The 19,706-nt window shown below is 50.5% G+C and overlaps 1 protein-coding gene across 1 annotated transcript; it reads right to left on the bottom strand.

Annotated features, from left to right (window-relative positions):
- Nucleotides 1–9,692: 9,692 nt before the first annotated feature.
- CKAP4 (cytoskeleton associated protein 4) lies at nucleotides 9,693–19,431 on the bottom strand. The gene is made up of 2 exons (XM_058568513.1): nucleotides 18,597–19,431; nucleotides 9,693–12,160 (listed from the first exon to the last, which is right to left on the bottom strand). Exons 1-2 carry the CDS (start codon nucleotides 19,026–19,028, stop codon nucleotides 10,832–10,834), a joined length of 1,761 nt encoding a protein of 586 aa, XP_058424496.1. The 5' UTR covers nucleotides 19,029–19,431; the 3' UTR covers nucleotides 9,693–10,831.
- Between the last annotated feature and the right edge of the window lie 275 nt (nucleotides 19,432–19,706).

The raw sequence follows: 19,706 nt of genomic DNA, 5'->3' as shown, positions 1-19,706 counted from the left end.
TGGCCTCTCTGGGACACACACCTAGTTTTCAGGACTGTCTTGAGGCTCTGACATCTCCTCAGCGCACTTTGTCTGCAGAGTGGCTCTGGGGATTGAGGCTCCATGCTGTGTCGCTCTTTGCAGATCTCACCCACTCTCTCTTGCACCCCTGCTTAGCTCAGGGAGCCCGGTTCCTCTCTGTGAACTACGGGAGGAAGGTAGACATCTGCGGAAGGAGATAAGAACGAACGCGGAGATGCAGCGGGGCTGAGGAGAGGGGCTGCCCTGGGCCTGAATCCTCGTCCAGGAGAGCCTCTGTTCTCTGCAGGAGAAACCCCATTGCGTGAGGAGAGAACCTGCAGCTCTGATATACAAAGCCGTGAAGTCGCAGGCCTTAAAATAGATTTACAAAGAGCCCAGTGTCCATTTCTCAGGGTGAGTTTCCATTTATGCATCTCATACGGGGCAAAGATCAAAATCCCAGATGTCTTCAGGAGCCAGACAAGAGTCCTAAATGGATGGAGAAGCAGAAATGAGTGAATGGTGGAACTGTGAGAATTGGAGGACACAGACTCGCCTCCAGCTGCTCAGACTCAAAATTTTCACCCCGCATTTTGCTGGTCACCTATAGGCAGGCTCACTGTATGAGCCTCATGTTTCAATTCCTGCCTTAGAGTCAATTTTTACGTCATACTTATTGAGCACCTTACTATGTGATAGCTAGATGTAGTAACTGCTTTAAGCCTCACACAACCCTATGAAGTAGGTGTTATCATTAGCATCACCCCCATTTATAATGGGGAAACTGAGGCAGGGAGCCCTTAAGTAGCTTTCCGTATGTCAGACAGATAGAAAGTAGTGTGGCTGGGATTTGATCTCAGATACTCTGGCTCCAGAACGCAATTTCTTAACCACCAGTATCATAAACATGGTACCAGTATATAGAGCTGTATCCTTGGATATTTTGGGATACCGACTGTATCGCTGTGGAAAAGGGAGTGTGACTGTTAGTGGACAGACAACAGTCGTTAGAAACAGACAGATGCGAGTCTGCATCCTGGTCCTACCACTCACTGTGTGATCCCAGGGCAAATAAATGAACCTTTCTCAGCTGCAGTGACGGGTCAGCAAATCAGAGACAAAAGATCTCTGATGACAAAATCTCTGATCTCTCATGACAAAAGACAGCCATTCTCACTCCCTAGGATAATCGCCAGGATTAAGTGAAATAATAAATGTGTTCTATCTGACGTGTGACAAAAAACACAGATACACAATTATGGGTGGCTACTACTTATGTTAATAACTAAGCACGCAACATTGGACTGAGCTGCTCTCAGGACCAGTGCCTGCCCTTCTGAACTAGCCGGACACGGGAAAGATAAAGGCTTTAGGACTCTCTAAGCTTCTACCGACAGAAGATCCTTATTAACAAAACTCTTTATCATTATCTAAGTTTTCAGAAGGGGCTAATTAAGGGGAGAGTACAAATATTACAAAAGTGGTCATGTCATATAAAAATCCACTTACAGATCTTTTATATGGTGGATTTTCCTGGTATATTTTAACTGTGCAACTGGATTTATCCCTCCTTTCTGAAACACAGTAGCTAAAAATGAAGAAATCATTTCTGTGATCCCTGACTCAGACACTAGATGGCGCTAAATTCCCACTTCAAGTGGCATCTCTGGGTTCCTACAGGCCTTCAGTTTTACTGATTTGGGGCAACTCCCCAGCTGCAAGTTCAAGAGTTGAGCTTCTGCAGATTTGTTACTGGTGCATCCAGGCATCTTCCGAAGGTGAACAGACTTCAGATGAGGTTATACAAGATGTCAGCCCAGCCTGGCAACTATCCCCAGTGACAAATCTAACAAATCACTGGCCCCATCCCAATGAGAAAGAAAATACTTGAGGGGCTGGCCCAGTGGGATAGTGGTTAAGTTTGCACTCTCTGCTCCGGCGGCCCGGGGTTCAAAGGTTCGGGCCTACACACTGCTCATCAAGCCATGCTGTGGCAGCGTCCCACATACAAAAAATAGAGGAAGATTGGCACAGACATTAGCTCAGGGCCAATCTTCCTCACCAAAAGAAAGAAAGAAAATACTTGAGCACCCGGTTTATGCCAGACACTGATGGCAGCTAGGAACACAGCCTTTGTTAAGACAGAAGACATCTCTGCCCCGGCCCAGGGATTTACCCACCCTCTAGTCCTTTTCCCTCTGGCCTCCTGCTGCTCACAGGAAGCCCCCAAAGAATCCTATCGACGATAATGTCAAGGAAAGTTGGAGCTGGAAGAGAACTTGGAGATCGCTTTACAGAAAAGAGGACAGACAGAAGTCCAGAGAGAGAAGATAAATTATCCAAGGCAACGCAGGCAAGCAGACCAGAACCAGGACCACCTTCCTCATCTCAGGTCCTTTTCCACCTGCCTACTGTCCTTACAACGCCAGTTGCGGGCTCTCCCAAGAAGCAAACCAGGACCACGCCAGCAAATGAGAAGGAAAGACCTATGAGTTTCTACGAGCTGCTCTGTGGGACAGTAAGCATCTCACAGCGGGCAGCTACATCCGATTGCTAACAGGCATTTCAACAGCACATTTCCAGGCATTTAAACACAGACAGGCCGTGGTTTCCCCACAGCCCATTGCCCCACAGGTATTGCACCTGGGTGTTCGTGACCAACTTGCTCGGCCTAGCCACGGTGCCACTCCCCTTCTCACCCAGAAATCAATTGGCCGCCCGCAGGAACTCAGCTGCCCTGATCCTTTGCTTCCTTCTGCACATTTCAGGTCTTTGCTTAGGCCTGGGGTGGAGCCAAAACAAAGAGTGGGAGAGAAGAGAAGGAACTAGGCCTCTCTCCTCAACAGTTAGTGAGCTCAGCGGAGCAACTCCCACTCTCTGAGACTCAGTCTCCCCATCTGTAAAATAAGGGAGTTAGATTGGAACCTCCGTTCCAGCCTTAGCTCTCTATGGCCCCCCACATGGCTACTCAACTATCATTATTATGAAAAGTAATTAATCATGTTTAAAAATAGCACTTCATGAAATATATAGAGGTCATCATTTGTTTTCTGATCTACGCTATTTTAAACAATAAGTGTGAGCATTTCCCTATGTGTTTCGCCCCCCCCCCCTGTTTTTTTGGTGAGGAAGATTCATCCTGAGCTAACATCCGTTGGTAATCTTCCTCTTTTTTTTTTTTCTTGAGGAAGATTGGCCCTGAGCTAACATCCATGCCAATCTTCCCCTATTTTGCATGTGGGATGCCTCCACAGCATGGCTGATGAGTGGAGTAGGTCTGCACCTGGGATCCGAACCCATGAACCTGGGCTGCTGAAGCGGAGTGTGCAGAACTTTAAGCACTTAGCCACGGGGCCAGCCCCTCTTCTCCCTTTTTAAAAATTTTTAATTAAAAAATATTTCTGACAAACAAAAACGGATCAAGAATATTGGGAGATGGATATACACGTGATAAGCAAGTATATCAAGGGGCCGGCCCAGTGGCGCAGGTGGTTGAGTGCCCACGCTCTGCTGTGGTGGCCCAGGGTTCACCGGTTCAGATCCCGGGCGTGCACCGACGCACTGCTTGGCAAGCCATGCTGTGGTGGTGTCCCATATAAAGTAGAGGAAGATGGGCATGGATGTTAGCCCAGGGCCAATCTTCCTCAGCCAAAAAAGAGGAGGCTTGGTGGATGTTAGCACAGGGCTGATCGCCTCACAAAAAAAAAAAAAAAAGCAAGTATAGCAAAATGGTCATCATAATATCTAAGCAGTAGATATATGAGTGTTCTCTGGACAGTTCTTTCAACTTTTGTTTGAATTTTCATAATAAAATGTTGAGAGGAGGGAAAAAAAAAAGGTATTAAGAATAACATAATGAACGCCCATGTTACCCGCCCCTAGCCTAAGAAATTAAACAACCTGAATTTGGATATTCAGTCTCCTAGCCATTTCTTGATGCTTTTACTACAATACATGGCACTATTTTGCATGGTTTCTGAATTTTGTAAACAAGTTTCCATGCTGTGTATTTTCTTCTGCCACTTGTTTTTTTCACTCAGCATTTTAGTTGAGAAATTCATCTTCACGGATGCACAGCATTCTGATTTATTCATTTTTGTTATTGTTTTGAGGGCTATGGTATGAACAAGTGACAATGTAGTTATTGATCAGGCTGCCAGACTCTGTAGGTGTTTCCAGTATTTTTAGTCATAAGCAGTGCTGCTATGCCTACTCCTTACATGGCTTCATGTCACCTTATGTATATGAAAGGTGGTATGGTGGTGTAAAATGCTGTGTGGTGAAGAACATGGCCTCTACAGCTTCAGACACAGCTGGATCCAGGTGCTCATAGTATGTCATCAGGAACTTGTCTCACGCCATCTCTTGGCTCTGCTTTCCTCTATGCTGGCTTCATTCTCAGTAGTCTCGCCACATGTGGTGGCCCCTAGCAGCTTTGGGCTTATATCCTGCCAGTTTGGCAGTCTCAGTGAACTTATGGCACCCCTTTCTAGAAAGTTCCAGCAGAAGTCAATGGACTAGATGGTGACATGTGTTCATCTTGAACAGGTCAGACTGGGAGGATGGGATTTCTCATTGGCCAAACCTGGGTCAGTGCTCATCCCAGTCAGTCTCATCAAAGCCAAATGGACAGAGAGTGGGAAGGGGTGATTCTCTAAAGAAAAGTAGAGGAGTTGTAGACAAACAGAGGAGGGCTGAATGCCGGCAGGCCACAAGAACAAAGGTCCAGGACCTTGTCAGTCCCTCCTATATGCACCCCTTTACTGCTGCACGTGTCACGCTGCACAGGATTACGGTGCTGTTTACATATCTGTGTCCCCTGTTCAGCTGGAAATCTCCCAAGGAAAGGAGACCTCATCTTTCATCTGGTCTCCCAGAATGGATGCCGCTTAGTGCCCGGCTCATAATGAATAGCCACTTATGGAATCAATCCCCTGACCAGACACAGGCTAAGGAGGGGGGAGGGGCCATCAGACTTCTGCCTCTGTGGTCTCCACCTCCTCCTCTGCGGACCCAGCCGAGAGCAAGAGGAAGACCATGTCCACCACACCTCACCCTTCTTTCTCCCTCTGAGTCCCCGACCAGCAAGGTGGAGGCCCCAAAACGCATCGTCCTGTTCAAAAGTCCATATGTACTCAAACAGCTGCCGTTTCTTGAACACCTGTATGTGCCACATATGGTTTATATGTAACAGGAGCAAGATTTACCAAGATAGGAATGTGTCGAGCCTTCTGTGAAGATACTAAGAACAGTTGTACATTTTCATGGGGTGATTTTATGGTGTGTGAATTATACCTAAAAAAAGCTGGGGTTTTTTTTAAAGAAACACCATGTCTTATATGATATAATTCCATCTAAATGAAATTCAAAAATGGGCAAAAGTAGTCTATGGTGATAGCAGCGAGAATAGCAGTTAACTTAGGGGGTTATTGGTTGTGGGGTGTAGGAAGACTCTGGCACGCTGGCAATGTTGTGTATCTTGATCTGGTGGTTAGTACATGGTGTACCGTGTTAAAAATTCATTCAGCGGGGCTGGCCCAGTGTGTAATGGCTAAGTTCACCTGCTCTGCTTCGGCGGCCCAGGGTTTGCAGGTTCAGATCCCAGGCACAGACCTACGCACTGCTTATCAAGCCATGCTGTGGCAAGCGTCTCACATATAAAATAGAGGAAGATGGGCACGAATGTTAGCCCAGGGCCAATCTTTCTCAGCAAAAAGAGGATTGGCAACAGATGTTAGCTCAGCGCTAATCTTCCTCACAAAAAAAAAAAAATCATTCAGCTGTGTACTTAAGATTGTAAGCTTTAAAGCATGCAAGTTTATACTTCAATAAAAAGTAAACCCAAAAAGTGGTAGGTGTTTTTAAGTGAAGAAAAGAAACCAGTTCTAGAGTAGTTCAGAGCCCAGGTTTTTAACTTAGACTATTGGGTTCTAAATCTGGCTCTGCCACTTACTAGCTGTGACTAGCAAGTACTTGGAATAAGTTACTCAACCTCTCTGTGCCTCAGTTTCTGCATCTGTAAAATGGGGATAATAATATACCTTCACTAAGGACCATTAGAACAACTGAATGAATCAATCCTTGCAAACCCCTTAGAAGAGTGGTTGGCAGGTAGAAAGTGTCAATAAATGTTAGCTATTTCTGTTGTTACTGTTGTGGGCCAAGCACAGTGATGTCTCTGTGGATACAGAGATAAAAGACAGCCCTACCACCCATGGAGTGCCCCCTCCAGGGGGAAGACAGACAGGAAAGTAGTCATAATACAGAGGGAGAAGTGTTTTCATAGCGAGAAGCCTGGAGTGTGGGAGCTTATAGGAAGAGCTTCCAAATTCAACCTGTGGTTCAGGTTTGGAGAGGCAGAGAACTCTCATTAGGAGGAAAGAATGTGCAAAGGCACCGAGGTGACCGAGCCAGGGGTGCATGAGGAAAGGGTCAGTTGGCCAGTGCAGCTGTGAGCAGCGCCCTCGGAAGGTGAGGCTGGATGGCAGAGACAGCAGTCAGAAAGCTCCTTCTCAGCCACACGGTGGAGCTGGGGATTTTCTCCTGAGGCCAAAGGACAGATCCAGAAGAATTTAGCGAAGGGACACAGGCAGATTCGCTTTCGAGAAAGATCACGCTGGTGACCCGTGGAGAATTCCCTGATGGGAGCCAGGCTACAGAGAGGGAGGCCGATTAGGGGCTGCTCTTACCCCTCAAGACATACTGCAATTTGCGCAGCGGTGTCTGTTTCTTTCTATATTTACTGCTGGTCTCCTCTCCGCTGGACCAGGAGAGTCATGAAGGCAGAAACCACATCAGTCTTGTTCTTAGCCGTCCCCTTCGTGTCCAGCAAAGAGATGCTCTCTGAATATCGTTGAGTGAATATTGAGTGCATGAACCACGTTTCTGTTCTGGTAACAGGCAGGGGGCACGGTGAGGGGCTGCTGTTGGAATCCAGGCACCATCTGGTGACGGAGAGAAGGCTGGGAGAAGTGGGATGGGGGGCTGTGTGGGAGATGGGGCGACTCCTGAGCTTCTGGCTCAAGCAGTGCGGGGAGCAGTGGTTCCACTTACTCCAGGGGGAAATGATGACTTCAGCTTGGAACCCTGTGAGATGTCTGGTGGGGATGTGTCCAGATGTTACTGAAAAACAGATCAACAGCTCAGAGGCATGCTTTGAGGAAGACGTAGGGTGATTTCAAAATATCTAACCACTGGTGAAGCATGGGTGCTCACCCATCAGAGCTCATGCTGGCCATGGGGCTGCAGCAGAGTTCTGGGGGGCCCTGCAACGCCAAGGTGTTAAGCTATTAGTTGCTGGACTGTGAGGAGGTCTAGTGGTCCCGGGGGAGGGCACTCAGGGGGCTCAGGGCTGCAGCTATTTACCAAGCAGCACAGAAGTATTTCAATCTTTCAACCTCTTGTATGGCTGCACATGAGTGAGCCCTGGAGTTCTGACCATGTGCCAGATGCTATGTTCAGCTAAACCTTCTCCACCCATGACCTCGTTCAACCCTCACAACCACCCTGTGATCATCACCATCACCATCACCATCGTCCTCACCATCATCATCCTACCATCACCGTCATCATCCTCACCATCATCATCCTCACCACCACCATCTCCATCCTCACCACCATCATCGTCGTCCTCACCATCATCATCCTACCATCACCGTCATCATCCTCACCATCATCATCCTCACCATCACCATCATCATCCTCACCGTCGTCATCCTCACCGTCATCATCCTCACCACCACCATCATCCTCACCACCACCATCATCATCCTCACCACCATCATCCTCACCACCACCGTCATCATCCTCACCATCACCATCCCCCTCCTCACCATCATCATCTCCATCCTCACCATCACCACCATTCTAAGTGCCGTGGGAAATGGTGGAGCAGTCTTCTCACCAGTGTGCTGACAGTCTTGCCTGGGGAATTTCACTGCAGCCTCTTATCCTGGTGCTGGACCATCTGCAGTTGAATCAATACCTTGAATAACTTGTGCCTACTCCCTGTTCAAAGGGCGGCGCAACCGCACGTTTCCTGAAGGTTCCCATCACTCATGGAAGCATTCCAGGGCCTTCCCACAGGCCTTTGTTCTAACCACCCCAGCCCAACCCTGGCAGAACCGGCCGCTCCCTCCTCCGTGCCCATTACACCTGGCTATAGCACCTGTAATTCCTTATGACATCCACCAGTTTACGTGACTGTCACCCCCATGGGCTAGAGGCCCTTTGAGGACAAGGATCCTGTCTCATGCATCTTGAATTCACTGAGACTTAGCAAAATGTCCTGCTATGAGCTCAATAAATGTTCATTGAATGAATGAGTGAGCAGACACATGAGTAAGACTGAACTGTGATTGTTATCTGAGGTAAGACCTACCTCTAACTGCCCCACCATAAGGAATATGTGAATTCATAATGCATTCCTTTTATTTTCACCACTTGAATTTATATTTATTTCTCTGACCCTTGTAGATGTTTTCTACTACGATATTAAATGGGAATCTATTAAACCACTCCACAGTCTGAGATTAAAGACTGCAGAAACAATAGCCAGAGGAAGAGCAAGATGCCTGATGCAACCAACCAACCTGAGAAAGGAACCCGAATTTTCTGCATGCACGAGAGTTTATGCTGCTCAGCACCTCCCCAAAAGAGGACGAACTAGTTATTAAAGCAGACCTATGAACTCTTCTACCTTTAAATAAAAATACAAATGCTTTCTAACACCCCTAAAGGGCCCCTCCTGATTTGCAAACTGTTTGGGGAAAAACATCATGCTCAGAGTTGTGCGGCCTTAGGGATGCTGCCTCGGGGATGCAGAATGACTGACAGAGAAGCTCAGAGATGAGGGACCCTCCCACCAGAAAGGAGAGAACGAAGCTACAAACACTCTCAGCTCTGGGGCCCCCTCTACTCCCTGGGTGGAAGAGAAAGAGCTCCTGCAGCTTCCGGCTCTGCAACAGGGGACAGCGAGTGCTGCCCAGGTCCACGTGGCCCTGCACTGGTGCTGGTGGAAGGTGGAGGATGCTGTGACAGCTAGAGCAGGGACTGGGTTCAAATCTCAGCCCTGCCGCTTTCTAGCTAATGACGTAGCATGATGCTCTCAGCCTGCCGCCCCTCTGTAAAATGGGGAATGACACTGCCCACCTCTGGAGAATATTAGCAGGAATAAACAGAGGCCTGTGAAGAGCTTAGCACGCTGCCTGGCACCCAGGTACTCAATGAACTGCAACCGTTATTATTAGGCGGCAGGTGGAGGGCAACCTGGGAAGTCAAGGAAACACGGCCAGGTTTGCACCTAAGGCAGTGGCTCTCAAACCTGGCTGCACATTAGAATCAGCTCGGCAGCCTTTAAAGCGCTGGTGACAGCCCTCTGTACACCCACTGAACCCAAATCTACTAAGGGTGGACCCAGGCATTTTTTTAAAGCTCCCAGAAGATTCTAATATGTAGTCAGGGCTGAGACCCTCTGCTGTAACTAAGAGTTAGAGTCAAGCTACGACATAAACAAACCTGCTAATAGTCAATCCAAAGTGTGTCCCCAGGCCTGAGAGGAGGCCATCTTGGTTTCAGAATTGAAAAAAAGTCTTAAAATTAAACACTTACCTATCTTTCTAATCCTGAATGCTATACATTAATAAAATACATAATAACTAAATCCTCAGAAAGCAACCACTCTGGCAAAGTCATAACAAAGCTCAAGTGTTTATTAAGAATTAAAAATACTGTAAATAAGCCATACAGTTCATTTCACAGTAAACTAAACAAATCTTTTTTTTCTTTTCTTTTTCTTTTCTTGTTTTCTTTTTTGAAGAGCAAGACAGCCATTAAAGAACAGTACAGCTCAGAGGGGAAGGGAAACAGAACAACTACAGAAAATGCACACACTCCTCACTGACAGACAGGGGTCTGCTCTGACAGCAAACCTCTTCACGGACATCCTGATAAAATAAAGAGACGTGGCCTCCACTCCCCTGGAAGACAGCCCGTGCCTCTGTGGACAGCTCTCATAATACATTTCCTGAAAGAATCTGAGGACTCCTCTTTCAGGGGTTCTAAATCTACGCGTTATGTGGGGACCCTACCAAGAGGTGACACAGGTCGGCCACCCTGTGGGGTGTTGTGCCTTCACATTCAGAACCGTCTGGATTCTTTGCATAGTTACCTTTGAGATCACGAGATGATTCAGGAATGGAAAAGACACCCACACCACGGGAGGCGACCGTCAAGCAGCGGATTCTTTTCAATTAAAAACCGAGGGGCTTGTCCCCCTCCCGATTCAGAGCTGACGTGTATGAGTTTCAACCAGTTTGAAGTGGAAGACAAGAAGTGAGTGACATCTCATGAAAACTTCGGCCAGAAGTATAAAAAAATAAAGTAAAATTCATGTTCCTTAAAGACAATTAGAAAGAAACGTGCCTCCTCCCCCACGTTTTTTACTTGAAATCTGCAGCCGAGCAGGGTTTTCTGAGGTTAGAGTTAATCTGCTTCTGTTAATCCTCGGTGGAAGCCATTACTGTTATTCTCTGACACTAGGGACATCCCTTCTAAAAAGCACCTCTGATTCGCAGGGGCTGGGCCTTCAGGAAACCCACCAAAAGCAGAAGCAGAAAACTTGAGAAACCAGTGGTGTGTGGTAACAATCGTAAATAAATTAACTGGGCTCAAAAATACAAAACGCCTTGGTGTGCCAGGTGGCGTCCCAGGCTCTGGGGGCGGGGGGGGGAGGGGGCAAAAACGTGGGGTGAGGGGCACGAGGGAGAAAACAACACATTTTTTGGTCATGAGAAATTGGACTTGAAATCCACGCCCTGCACCCACAATTCATTTACAGGTTTTCATGAATCTTTTCAACTTTCACGAACAACCTATCCAGATCGCTTCTCAGGTCATCGAGCAACCCCTTGGCGGACTCCAGGTTGTTCTCGTTGGTTTCAATCTTCACTGAGTAGGCGACCAAACTGTCCACGGCAGTCCTGAGCATTCTCAAGTCCGATTCCACTTGGCTGACTGAGGCTTTCAGGTTGTCTAGAGAAGAAAGTCTGTCCAGGAAGTCCTGAGGGGGCACGGGGGCCGTCCGGGCCTGGTCCTGACCCAGCAGCGTGTGCACCTGCTCCTGCACCTTCTGGAGCGCCTCCACGGTGCTGGGGAGCTCGCCCATGCTTCTCTTCAGCTCCTCCACGTCGCCGTAGAGCGCCAGCTGGGCCTCCCCCAGGCTCCTCACCGTGCTGGCCAGGCCGGCCTGCTCCCCCTCCGAGGGGGAGCCCAGACCCTGCACGCGTTCCTGCAGGGCGGCCAGGCGCTGCTCGAGCTCCTCGCTCCTGGCCAGGAGGGACTCCAGGCTCTCGGTCTGCCGCGCAGAGGCCGACCGCACGGCGTGGACTCCATCTTCCACGGTCTGCAGCCTGGAGTCCAGTCCCTGACTCGTTTTCTGGAGCGCCTCGAGGGCATCGGAGCTTTTGAAAGCTCCATCGTCTTCAGGCCTGAGGGATTCGGCCTTCAGTTGGCGTAGCTCTTCCTCGAGTCTCCTGATCTCCTCGGGGAGGCGGGAAGTGGACTCCTCCGACTGTAGAATCTTCTCCGTGAGGGCCTGCAAGGTGAGGTGCTCGGAATCGGCCGCCTCCTTGAACTTCTGCTGCTCCTGCTTGAGGCTCACCAGCTCTTTGACCTCGGTGTAGACGTCAGACTCTACGGTCTGGAGGGAGCTTCTCAGGGCCTCAATGTCCTTCTCCTTGAACTTCATAGAGGTTTGGATTTCCTCCACAACTTCCTTCAGGGCTTTCAAATCCTGCTTGTAGCCCTCGGACTCCTCCAGAGAGGCAACCTTGGCCTTCACGTCGTTGATTTCCTTCTGGCTCCTCTTCTGGACGTCGGTGAAGATGGCAATGTTGTCGTTGATGGACTTGGTGAGCTCCGTCAGCCTCTCCTCCACCGTGTTCTCGAGGGAGGTGAAGTCCCGCTCCCGGGCGTCCTTCACCACGTGGATCCCATCCGAGAGGTCTTTGAGAATCTCATTCTGCAGCTTCTGCAGAACTTCACTGATGCGGTTGATCTCACTCTCCCCCTGCTTCACGGCCTTCTCGGTGAGATCCTGCTTATGCTGGGAGCTTCTCAGGAGGGACTCAAAAGTCCCGAAGGTGGCCTGCAGAGACTGCACCTGTAACCAAAGTCCAGACGTTAACTGCTGAGAAGAGCTGATGAGTTTTATGCGATACGGCTAGATCTCTTTTTGTCTGCCCAGCTTCCAGGTCCCTCCTCTTCCAGAATGGCACCGTAATTTTCCTGGGAGAACCAGCCTTCCACACACAGTCCATGTGGTTTGGAGGACCAACCCGACGCCCCCTCCAAGTGCTCCGGGGGTGGTGTGTAACCCAGGCCTGATCAATCAGTGCTTTCCATCCACCCTCCCCTCCCCCTACAGGAGCCACAGTGATTAGCCCAGGAATGGATATGTGGCCTAAGGCAGGCCAACAAGTCAATTCCAGGACTTCTGTTAAAACTATTGAGAAAGAAAACCTTTTTCTAATGGGAATGCTAGCCATAGGATGAGGGAAGCCTGAAGCAGCTCAGACCAGCACATCAAGAATGCCAGTCTAAGAATCAAGCCAGCGCAGAGGGAAGCAGAACTGAGAGACAGAAAGATCAAGTTCTGAAGACACAATTTGAGTCCCTGGATACAGCTATACTTGAAGGAATCTCCTCTTGAACTTTTTAGTTTGAGCCAATGAACTCTCTCTCTCTCTTCCTCCCTCCCTCTCTAAGCCAGCTGAAGCTGAGTTTCTACCTCTTACAACTGAACGAGTCGCACAAGTTTTCACAGGAAAAAAGCTGAGGCACATGGGAGACACTGGGCTGAGAAGCAAGAGACAAAGGTTCGGGTCTCTGCTTGCCAGTTCTAGCTGTGTGGCCCTGAATAAATCAGTGGGCTCACCTGAAAATAAGATCAGTGGACCAGATGATCCCTTAGCATTCTCTGCTTGTGCACACATTATGATCCTGTTTGTCACTACACAGTCACTCTAAATACACTCTACCCTAACAGCGTCTGACCTGGGAACCGCCACAGGAGCTGGGTTAATGTACTGAGGCTGACAGTGTGAACCAATGGCCTGGGCTTCATCCTGAGGCGGCACAGGATGCTCCCTAGAATGCTTTCTTACAAAAAAGAAAAAAGGAACCTGAATCTATCAAGTCTCTAGCTCTAACCACCAATTCACAGAAAACATACAAGAGACATACATGCCGCGAGGATGTGATCAGCCAAATCCACAAGATGGAAAATTCTACAGGACAAATAACCAGGATCCTCAACAATTAAATGGCATTTTCAAAGGAGGAAAGCTAGGAAATGATTACAGCTTAAAAGAAATTTAAGAGCTTTATCAATCAAATGTAATGTGGGGACTTATATGGATCCTGATTCAAACAATCCAAGTGTGAAAGAGATATACTGCTGAGAGAGTCAGGGAAATCTGATTTTGGACTGGGTATTAGATGATAATCAAGAATTATCGTTAACTTTGTTAGGTGTAATATACTGTGTTTTGCCAAAAGAAAAAAGGAAAGGGAAGGGAAAAAAATGAACTCTTATTTGTTAGAAATAAATCCTAAAACACTTTGGGTGAACTACTACGTCAGTCAAAATTAGATCCTAGTTCACGACACTGGATCTGCCAGGGCAACATCTCTCATCAGAGAACGAGAGAGACCAGGTGGGCACCCAATGGGGTAGAGCGCTTCAGAGTTACACTGCCCTGACTCTAGCCCCCAAAAAACAAAACAAAATGAGAGGAGGGAGGGGGTGGTGATGGAACTAAACAAGAATAGCAAAAAATTGATAATTATTGAAACTAGAGTATATTATATTGATCTCTTCTTTGGTTTATGCTTAAACATTTCCATGATAAGAAGTTAAAAAATAAAATAGAGGCTGGCCTGGTGGTGTAGTAGTTAAGTTTGTGCACTCTGCTTCAGCAGCCTGGGGTTCGTGGGTTCGGATCCCAGGTGCAGACCCACATACCACTTATCAAGCCGTGCTGTGGCGGCATCCCACATACAAAATAGGGGAAGACTGGCATAGATGTTAGCTCAGTGACAATCTTCCTCAAGCAAAAAGAGGAAGAAGATGGGCAACAGACGTTAGCTCAGGGCCAATCTTCTTCACCAAAGAAAACAAAAAATAAAAAAAAAATAAAAGCATGGGCTCTGGAGTGAGATGGCCTATGCTCACATCCTAGCTTGGACACCTCCTTGCTGTGTGATCTTGGGCAAGTTATTTAGCATCTCTGTGCTTTGGTTTCCTCAGCCGCAGGATGGGAACAAAAACAGGACCTGCCTCATACGCTTGTCTTGTGAGGATTAAGTGAGTTAATATTTGTAAAGTGGTTAAATTGTGCCTATCACATAGTGAATGATCAATAAACAATGGCTGTCGTTGTCATCATTGTTTAGTCTTTCTTCTCAAGTAGCTCCGAAGTCTGGGCGTTGCTGACCATCCCCAGCCCAGTGCCCAAGTGAGAACGCCACAGGACGGGCACAGACGCCTGGGCTCCAGTCCCGGCCCCGCCAAGAACCAGCTCTCTGAGCACGAGGAAGTCACACGCACTTTCCAAGTCCCAAGCGCCTCGTCTATTAACAAATAGGTTCTCAAGTCCCTTCCGGCTTCCACCAGTCTGTGATTTTAAAACAGATTAGAATAAGGTTCTCAGGGACCCCAGAATACTAGACAATTTCCCTCCTTGACCAAATATAACCTGAGTCGTAAAGGGCACCTTGAGCAGGCACTGGAAAGAGCTCACCTCTGAAACTAGGTTATTCACTCACAGCACCTGCCCGTTCCAAGCACGGCACTCAGAACAGAGGCGTGAACACGGGAGAACGAAACAAGCAGCACGGCAGGTGCCCAGTGTTTTCGGATGACTCAAAGAATGAATGAATGAACGGAGCAAAGCCTGAGGAACACCGAGCTGGTCCTTTCCCCTCTGATCCCCGAATGTCACCCCTGACTTGGGCTGGCTCTCGACAAACGGCTAGGAAGGGGACTAGATCAGAAATTATGGAAGAAGCCAAACCAACCCCCACACTATGAACACGGAAAGTGTCCCCCTACTGACGGGGGTGTGAACTGTTCATCTTTACAAGCAAAGACCTCATTATCATCAATATACAATGAACACACGTGCTCCCCCAACATATGTGGAGTGCCCACTAAGTGGTGGGCAAGATTCCAGAGATAAAATAATGGCTAGGACAGGATCCCTACCTTCAAGGAGCTCACCGGAGGGGGGAATAGTGGTGGCGGACACTCACAGGGCACTTACTGTATACCAATAATTAAAGTCCTTCAGAGACATCATTTCATGACATCCTCATAATAATCTCATGCATCGGGAGGCTCCCCTTGATCTCTATTTTACAAATGAGGAGCCTGGGAAGTGGTAGAGCTGAGCATCAAAATTCCAGAATGTTTGACTTTAGAACCTGAGCTCTTAACCTCTAGAGAGATGCTGGGGCCAAGGTGTGTTCCAAGTGCACCGAGTGCCTGGAGGAGAGGCTGCCTAAACCCGAGGCCCTGACTCCTAGTCCAGAGGCAGGATGAGAAGACAAAGAAACAGAACCAGACAACTCACTCCTCCACAAGGAGTCTCACTAGCCTGGCCCCACCAGGCCTAAGCCTACTCCTACGGCCACTTTATGCCACCCCGGGTCTGCCAGGGCAGCACAGCCCTTCAATGGGCCTGGACCTGAACTGCCAGCATTCTCTGAAGCCCTGCACCCACTGCGCCCGCTGAATCTTCCAGGTAAGGACAGGCCAGCCTCTCTGCCCATGCTGCGGCCGTTCAGAAGACCTGGGCCATTTCCCAATCCCAAGAGCATCTAAGAACAACAGAAACCAGGTGGGCACCCAAGAGGGCAGTGGAGTAGAGTGCTTCAGAGTCACACTGCTCCGACCCCAATCCCAGCTCCACCACTGAGGGTCTGTGTGTGACCGAATGAGGAACACAACGGCTCCAGGCTGCTGGCCTATCTGTGAAATGGAGCTAATAAATGGTACCTGCCTCAGAGGGTGCCTGGGAAGCACTTCATAGAATCCCTGGCCCACAATGAATGAATAATCATACTGTAAGTATATGTCCCTGCTAAGAACCACCCTACCCCCCACCAAGCCTCATACAGACTTACAGAGGGGCTCAAATTTAGGTTGTCAGAGGACCCATCACTACTCACTCCTCAATGCAAAACAACGTACTTACTGGCCACCCTAGAGGTGCAGATAGAAGTGGCCACACATTGTGGCAAATCCCAGTACTGTTCCGGTTGTGTTCTGAGTTGCAAGTCAATGGAATAAGCATTAATTGAGCACCTACTACGTACCAGGCAAGGCATGGGAAAGATAACAAAAGGAACAGACAAGCAGTTAAGAGTGTCCTGGGCGTTAACTGAGGTTTGAACCCCAGCCTGGCCACTTACTAGCTGTGTAACCACGCAAAGTTACTCAGACTCCTTGTGTCTTACTTTCCTCACCTGCAAAAGGGGCATAATACTACTACTTACCTCTTGGGGTGGTTGTGAGAGTCAAAAGAAATGAGTGTACAATAAATATGAGGTATTAAATAATAGCTTGATTACACTACTAAATTAAAAGCAAAGTCACTATTTCAATAGTTTACAGCCAGGTGGATTCTTAAAAATCTGGACGGAGCCCTCCTCCCACTGTGCAGATGGGAAAACTGAGCCCCAAAGAGGAAAGTAATCTGTACACAGCTGGGATAGAGAAGGGGCAGGAACCAGAAAGGAGAGAACAAGGGAGGGGTTGGGAAGAAACAGAAAAAATACAGCCCAATGTCTTCAACCTCCATTCAAGACCTCCCCACCTGGGGCTCAACTTCAATCTTCCCGCTCTCTACTCCCTAAATGTGACTCGGCTACAGGCAGGGTGGCCACCTACTGTCCCTCAAACATGCTCAAGATAGTCCCCCTGCCTGTGTGTCCTTCATCCCTTCTCTCAACAGTTATCACCAACTCACCAACAGCTCACGAACTAAATCTAGACTGGCAGTACCCTGGCCAGTGGATACAGGCCCAGGCAGACTCCACACCCGCTCTCTTCTGAACTCGCACAGCAGTTACCGCCAACTGAAACATACATACGTGCTTCTTCACAAATAGGATGTGCGTCTTTTGCACCTTCTTGCCCTCGCAGGGCCCATGCGGAGCCATTTGACTATCAGACTTCAATAAATATTATGACCCACTGGCAAGTGGGTGGATGATGGAGAGGAAACTAAGAGGTTAGTGATTACACACCAGCAGTATGTCTATTTTTTAACAACGATTTGACATTCAGGATAGGCAAAGCAGGGCTGCCTACTTAATTCCCTTCGAAAAGTCACCTCCCTTGGCCAGCATCATGGAGCAGGCTGACTCATTCCAGTTGCTCTGCCAGTCTTAAAAGGAAATTCCTAATCCTGCATACTCCACAGAAGTCGATAGAAACTTGGCAGGGCAGGCAGCATGCTGGGAAAAGGAGACAGCAGTTCCGGGCTCAGAAGTGGTGGCGGGATTTTTTGTTTCGTTCATGCAACCAACGTTCCCTGAGCACTGATATTACTAGAGGACAGAGGAGGAAGAATGAGATTGAAGGAGCCGCACTTGGTGTGGAAAACACAGAGAACGGGTGGGACCTAAGCAACTTTGTGTTGAAAGCTGGGTCCACCCATACCTGAAATAGGCTCTGTGGACCCCGAACTGGGCAGCAGCCTAGACATTCTCATGCAGTCTGCCACTCACCAGCTGGGGTCTTGATCAGTTCACTTAACCTCTCTAAACCTCAATTTTCTCGTCTGGAAAATGGAGTCAAACTACCAGTCTTCCCTCTCTCCCAGGGTTACTATGAGGATCAGATAAGTGAGTAAGCCCTCTAAACACCATAGAAACGTGCCTCGTGGTATTATTCACCAGTATGACCCAGTATTTTTGGCCTTTCCTTTCCTCTAAAGCTGAAATACACTACTTCAAAGGCCCACACGGGTACACTGGTCCAATAAGGGCCAGGGGGCCTAAAGATACGTAATATTTCATTTGAACTTCGCAAATGAATGAGATGACAAGCTTCTCCTTCCCCAGGCTCTGGGTCTATTAAAAACGGGCTCAGATGCCTCCCACTGGGAGAGCTGAGGTGCGGCCTTGCCCGAGGCGTGCAGCGATACGCTGGCTTCCCTTCCAACCTCCTTTTCAGACAACTCTGCCCATTCAGCGGTTCCTAATCCTAAAAGAATGGGCTCCCCAGAGCCCGCCGGCTTCCTTACAGGTCACCGCTAATGTCCTGTGACAGGCCCTTGGCCCACCCTCCCCGGCTGGCCTGAGCACCCTCGCCGCGCGCGGTCCATCCCTCGGGGCCGATTCCTCCGCGGCCATTAACAAAAAGGGTCTGGGGGCTGGCCGGGATCTAGGGGGCCGGGGTGGGGGCATCCGGGCCGCCGGCCGAGGAGGGGGCCGACTCCGGCCGCGGGGCCTGGGCAGGGCGAGGAGCCCGGCTGTGAGTGCGGGGGGCGCAGACAGACGGACGGGGCTGGGGGGCCGGGGGTACCCACCTTCTGCTCGACGCCCTGCACGCCCTGGCCCAGCTCCTCCCGCTGCCGGGAGAAGTCGTGGTGGCTGCGCCGGACCTGCTGGACCTCCTCCAGGACGTGGTGGACACACCAGCCCGAGAAGGCGGCCGCCGCCACCAGGGCGAGGTAGAAGAGCAAGTTGAGCGCCCGGCCGAGCCTGCGCGCGCAGGACGCCGAGGGCGAGGCGGCGGCGGCGGACCTGGCGCCGCGGTGGCCGCCCTTGCCGTGCGCCTGGTTCTGCGGCTGCTGCGGCGGGTGCTGCTGCGGGTGCGGCGCGGGCGGCGCCGGCTGCTGCGGCGCGGGCGGCGGCTTCTTCGCCACGTCATCCGCGCCGCCCGACGGGTGGGCGCCCTTCTCCGAGGGGCTCGCGGCGCCGTGGCCGCCCTTGGAGCCCCTTTGTTTGGCCGAGGGCATGGCGGGCGCGGCGGCGGGGGAGGCCGCGGGCTGCGGGGCGAGCGAGCGGGGCGCGCGGCCCGGGAAACTTCCTGGGGCTCCCCCGGGGCTGGGCGAGCGGCACGCGGGCGCTGCTGGCGTCGGAGCGGCCGAGAGCGGGCGGGCGGGCGGGCGGCGAGGAAGGAGGCCGGGCGAGGAGGGAGGAGGAGGGGGCCTGCCGCCGCGCCGACCCCGCCTCCCGGGAAGGGCGGCCGGGAGCCGAGCCGGAGAGCCTGCCACGCACGCGGGGCCAGCGGGCGGCCCCTCCCCCTGCGCCACGACCCCAAAGAGGGAGGGCCGAGCTGGGGGCGGCCCGGCGGGATCTGCGGGGGCCGGGAGCTGGGGGCGCGAGGTTGGCAGAGGGGAGAGTGGTGGCCGAGCGGGGTCTCCGGAGGTTGGGCGGGAGGGTGTCCCAGCGGGGTCTACGGAGGCCGGGGTAGGCGGCTTCTGTGGCCGAGATGGGAGGGGGCGGGAGGCGGCCGAGGTGGGGAGGGCTGTCGGGCTGGGTCTACGAGGCGGGGGCCGGCAGCCTAGGGGACCCAAGGGAGGGGATGGAGAGCTGGGTCGACGGGGGTCGGGACGGACGACTGAGCAGGGGCCACGGGGGCCCCGGGGATAGGCGGCCGAGGTGGGGGTGGTCAGGCGGATCGGTGGGAGGAG

The sequence above is a fragment of the Diceros bicornis genome, chromosome 25 (assembly GCF_020826845.1).
Source record: "Diceros bicornis minor isolate mBicDic1 chromosome 25, mDicBic1.mat.cur, whole genome shotgun sequence".
In the NCBI taxonomy this organism is placed as follows: domain Eukaryota; kingdom Metazoa; phylum Chordata; class Mammalia; order Perissodactyla; family Rhinocerotidae; genus Diceros; species Diceros bicornis.
This window is presented reverse-complemented; position numbering and strand designations above follow the sequence as displayed.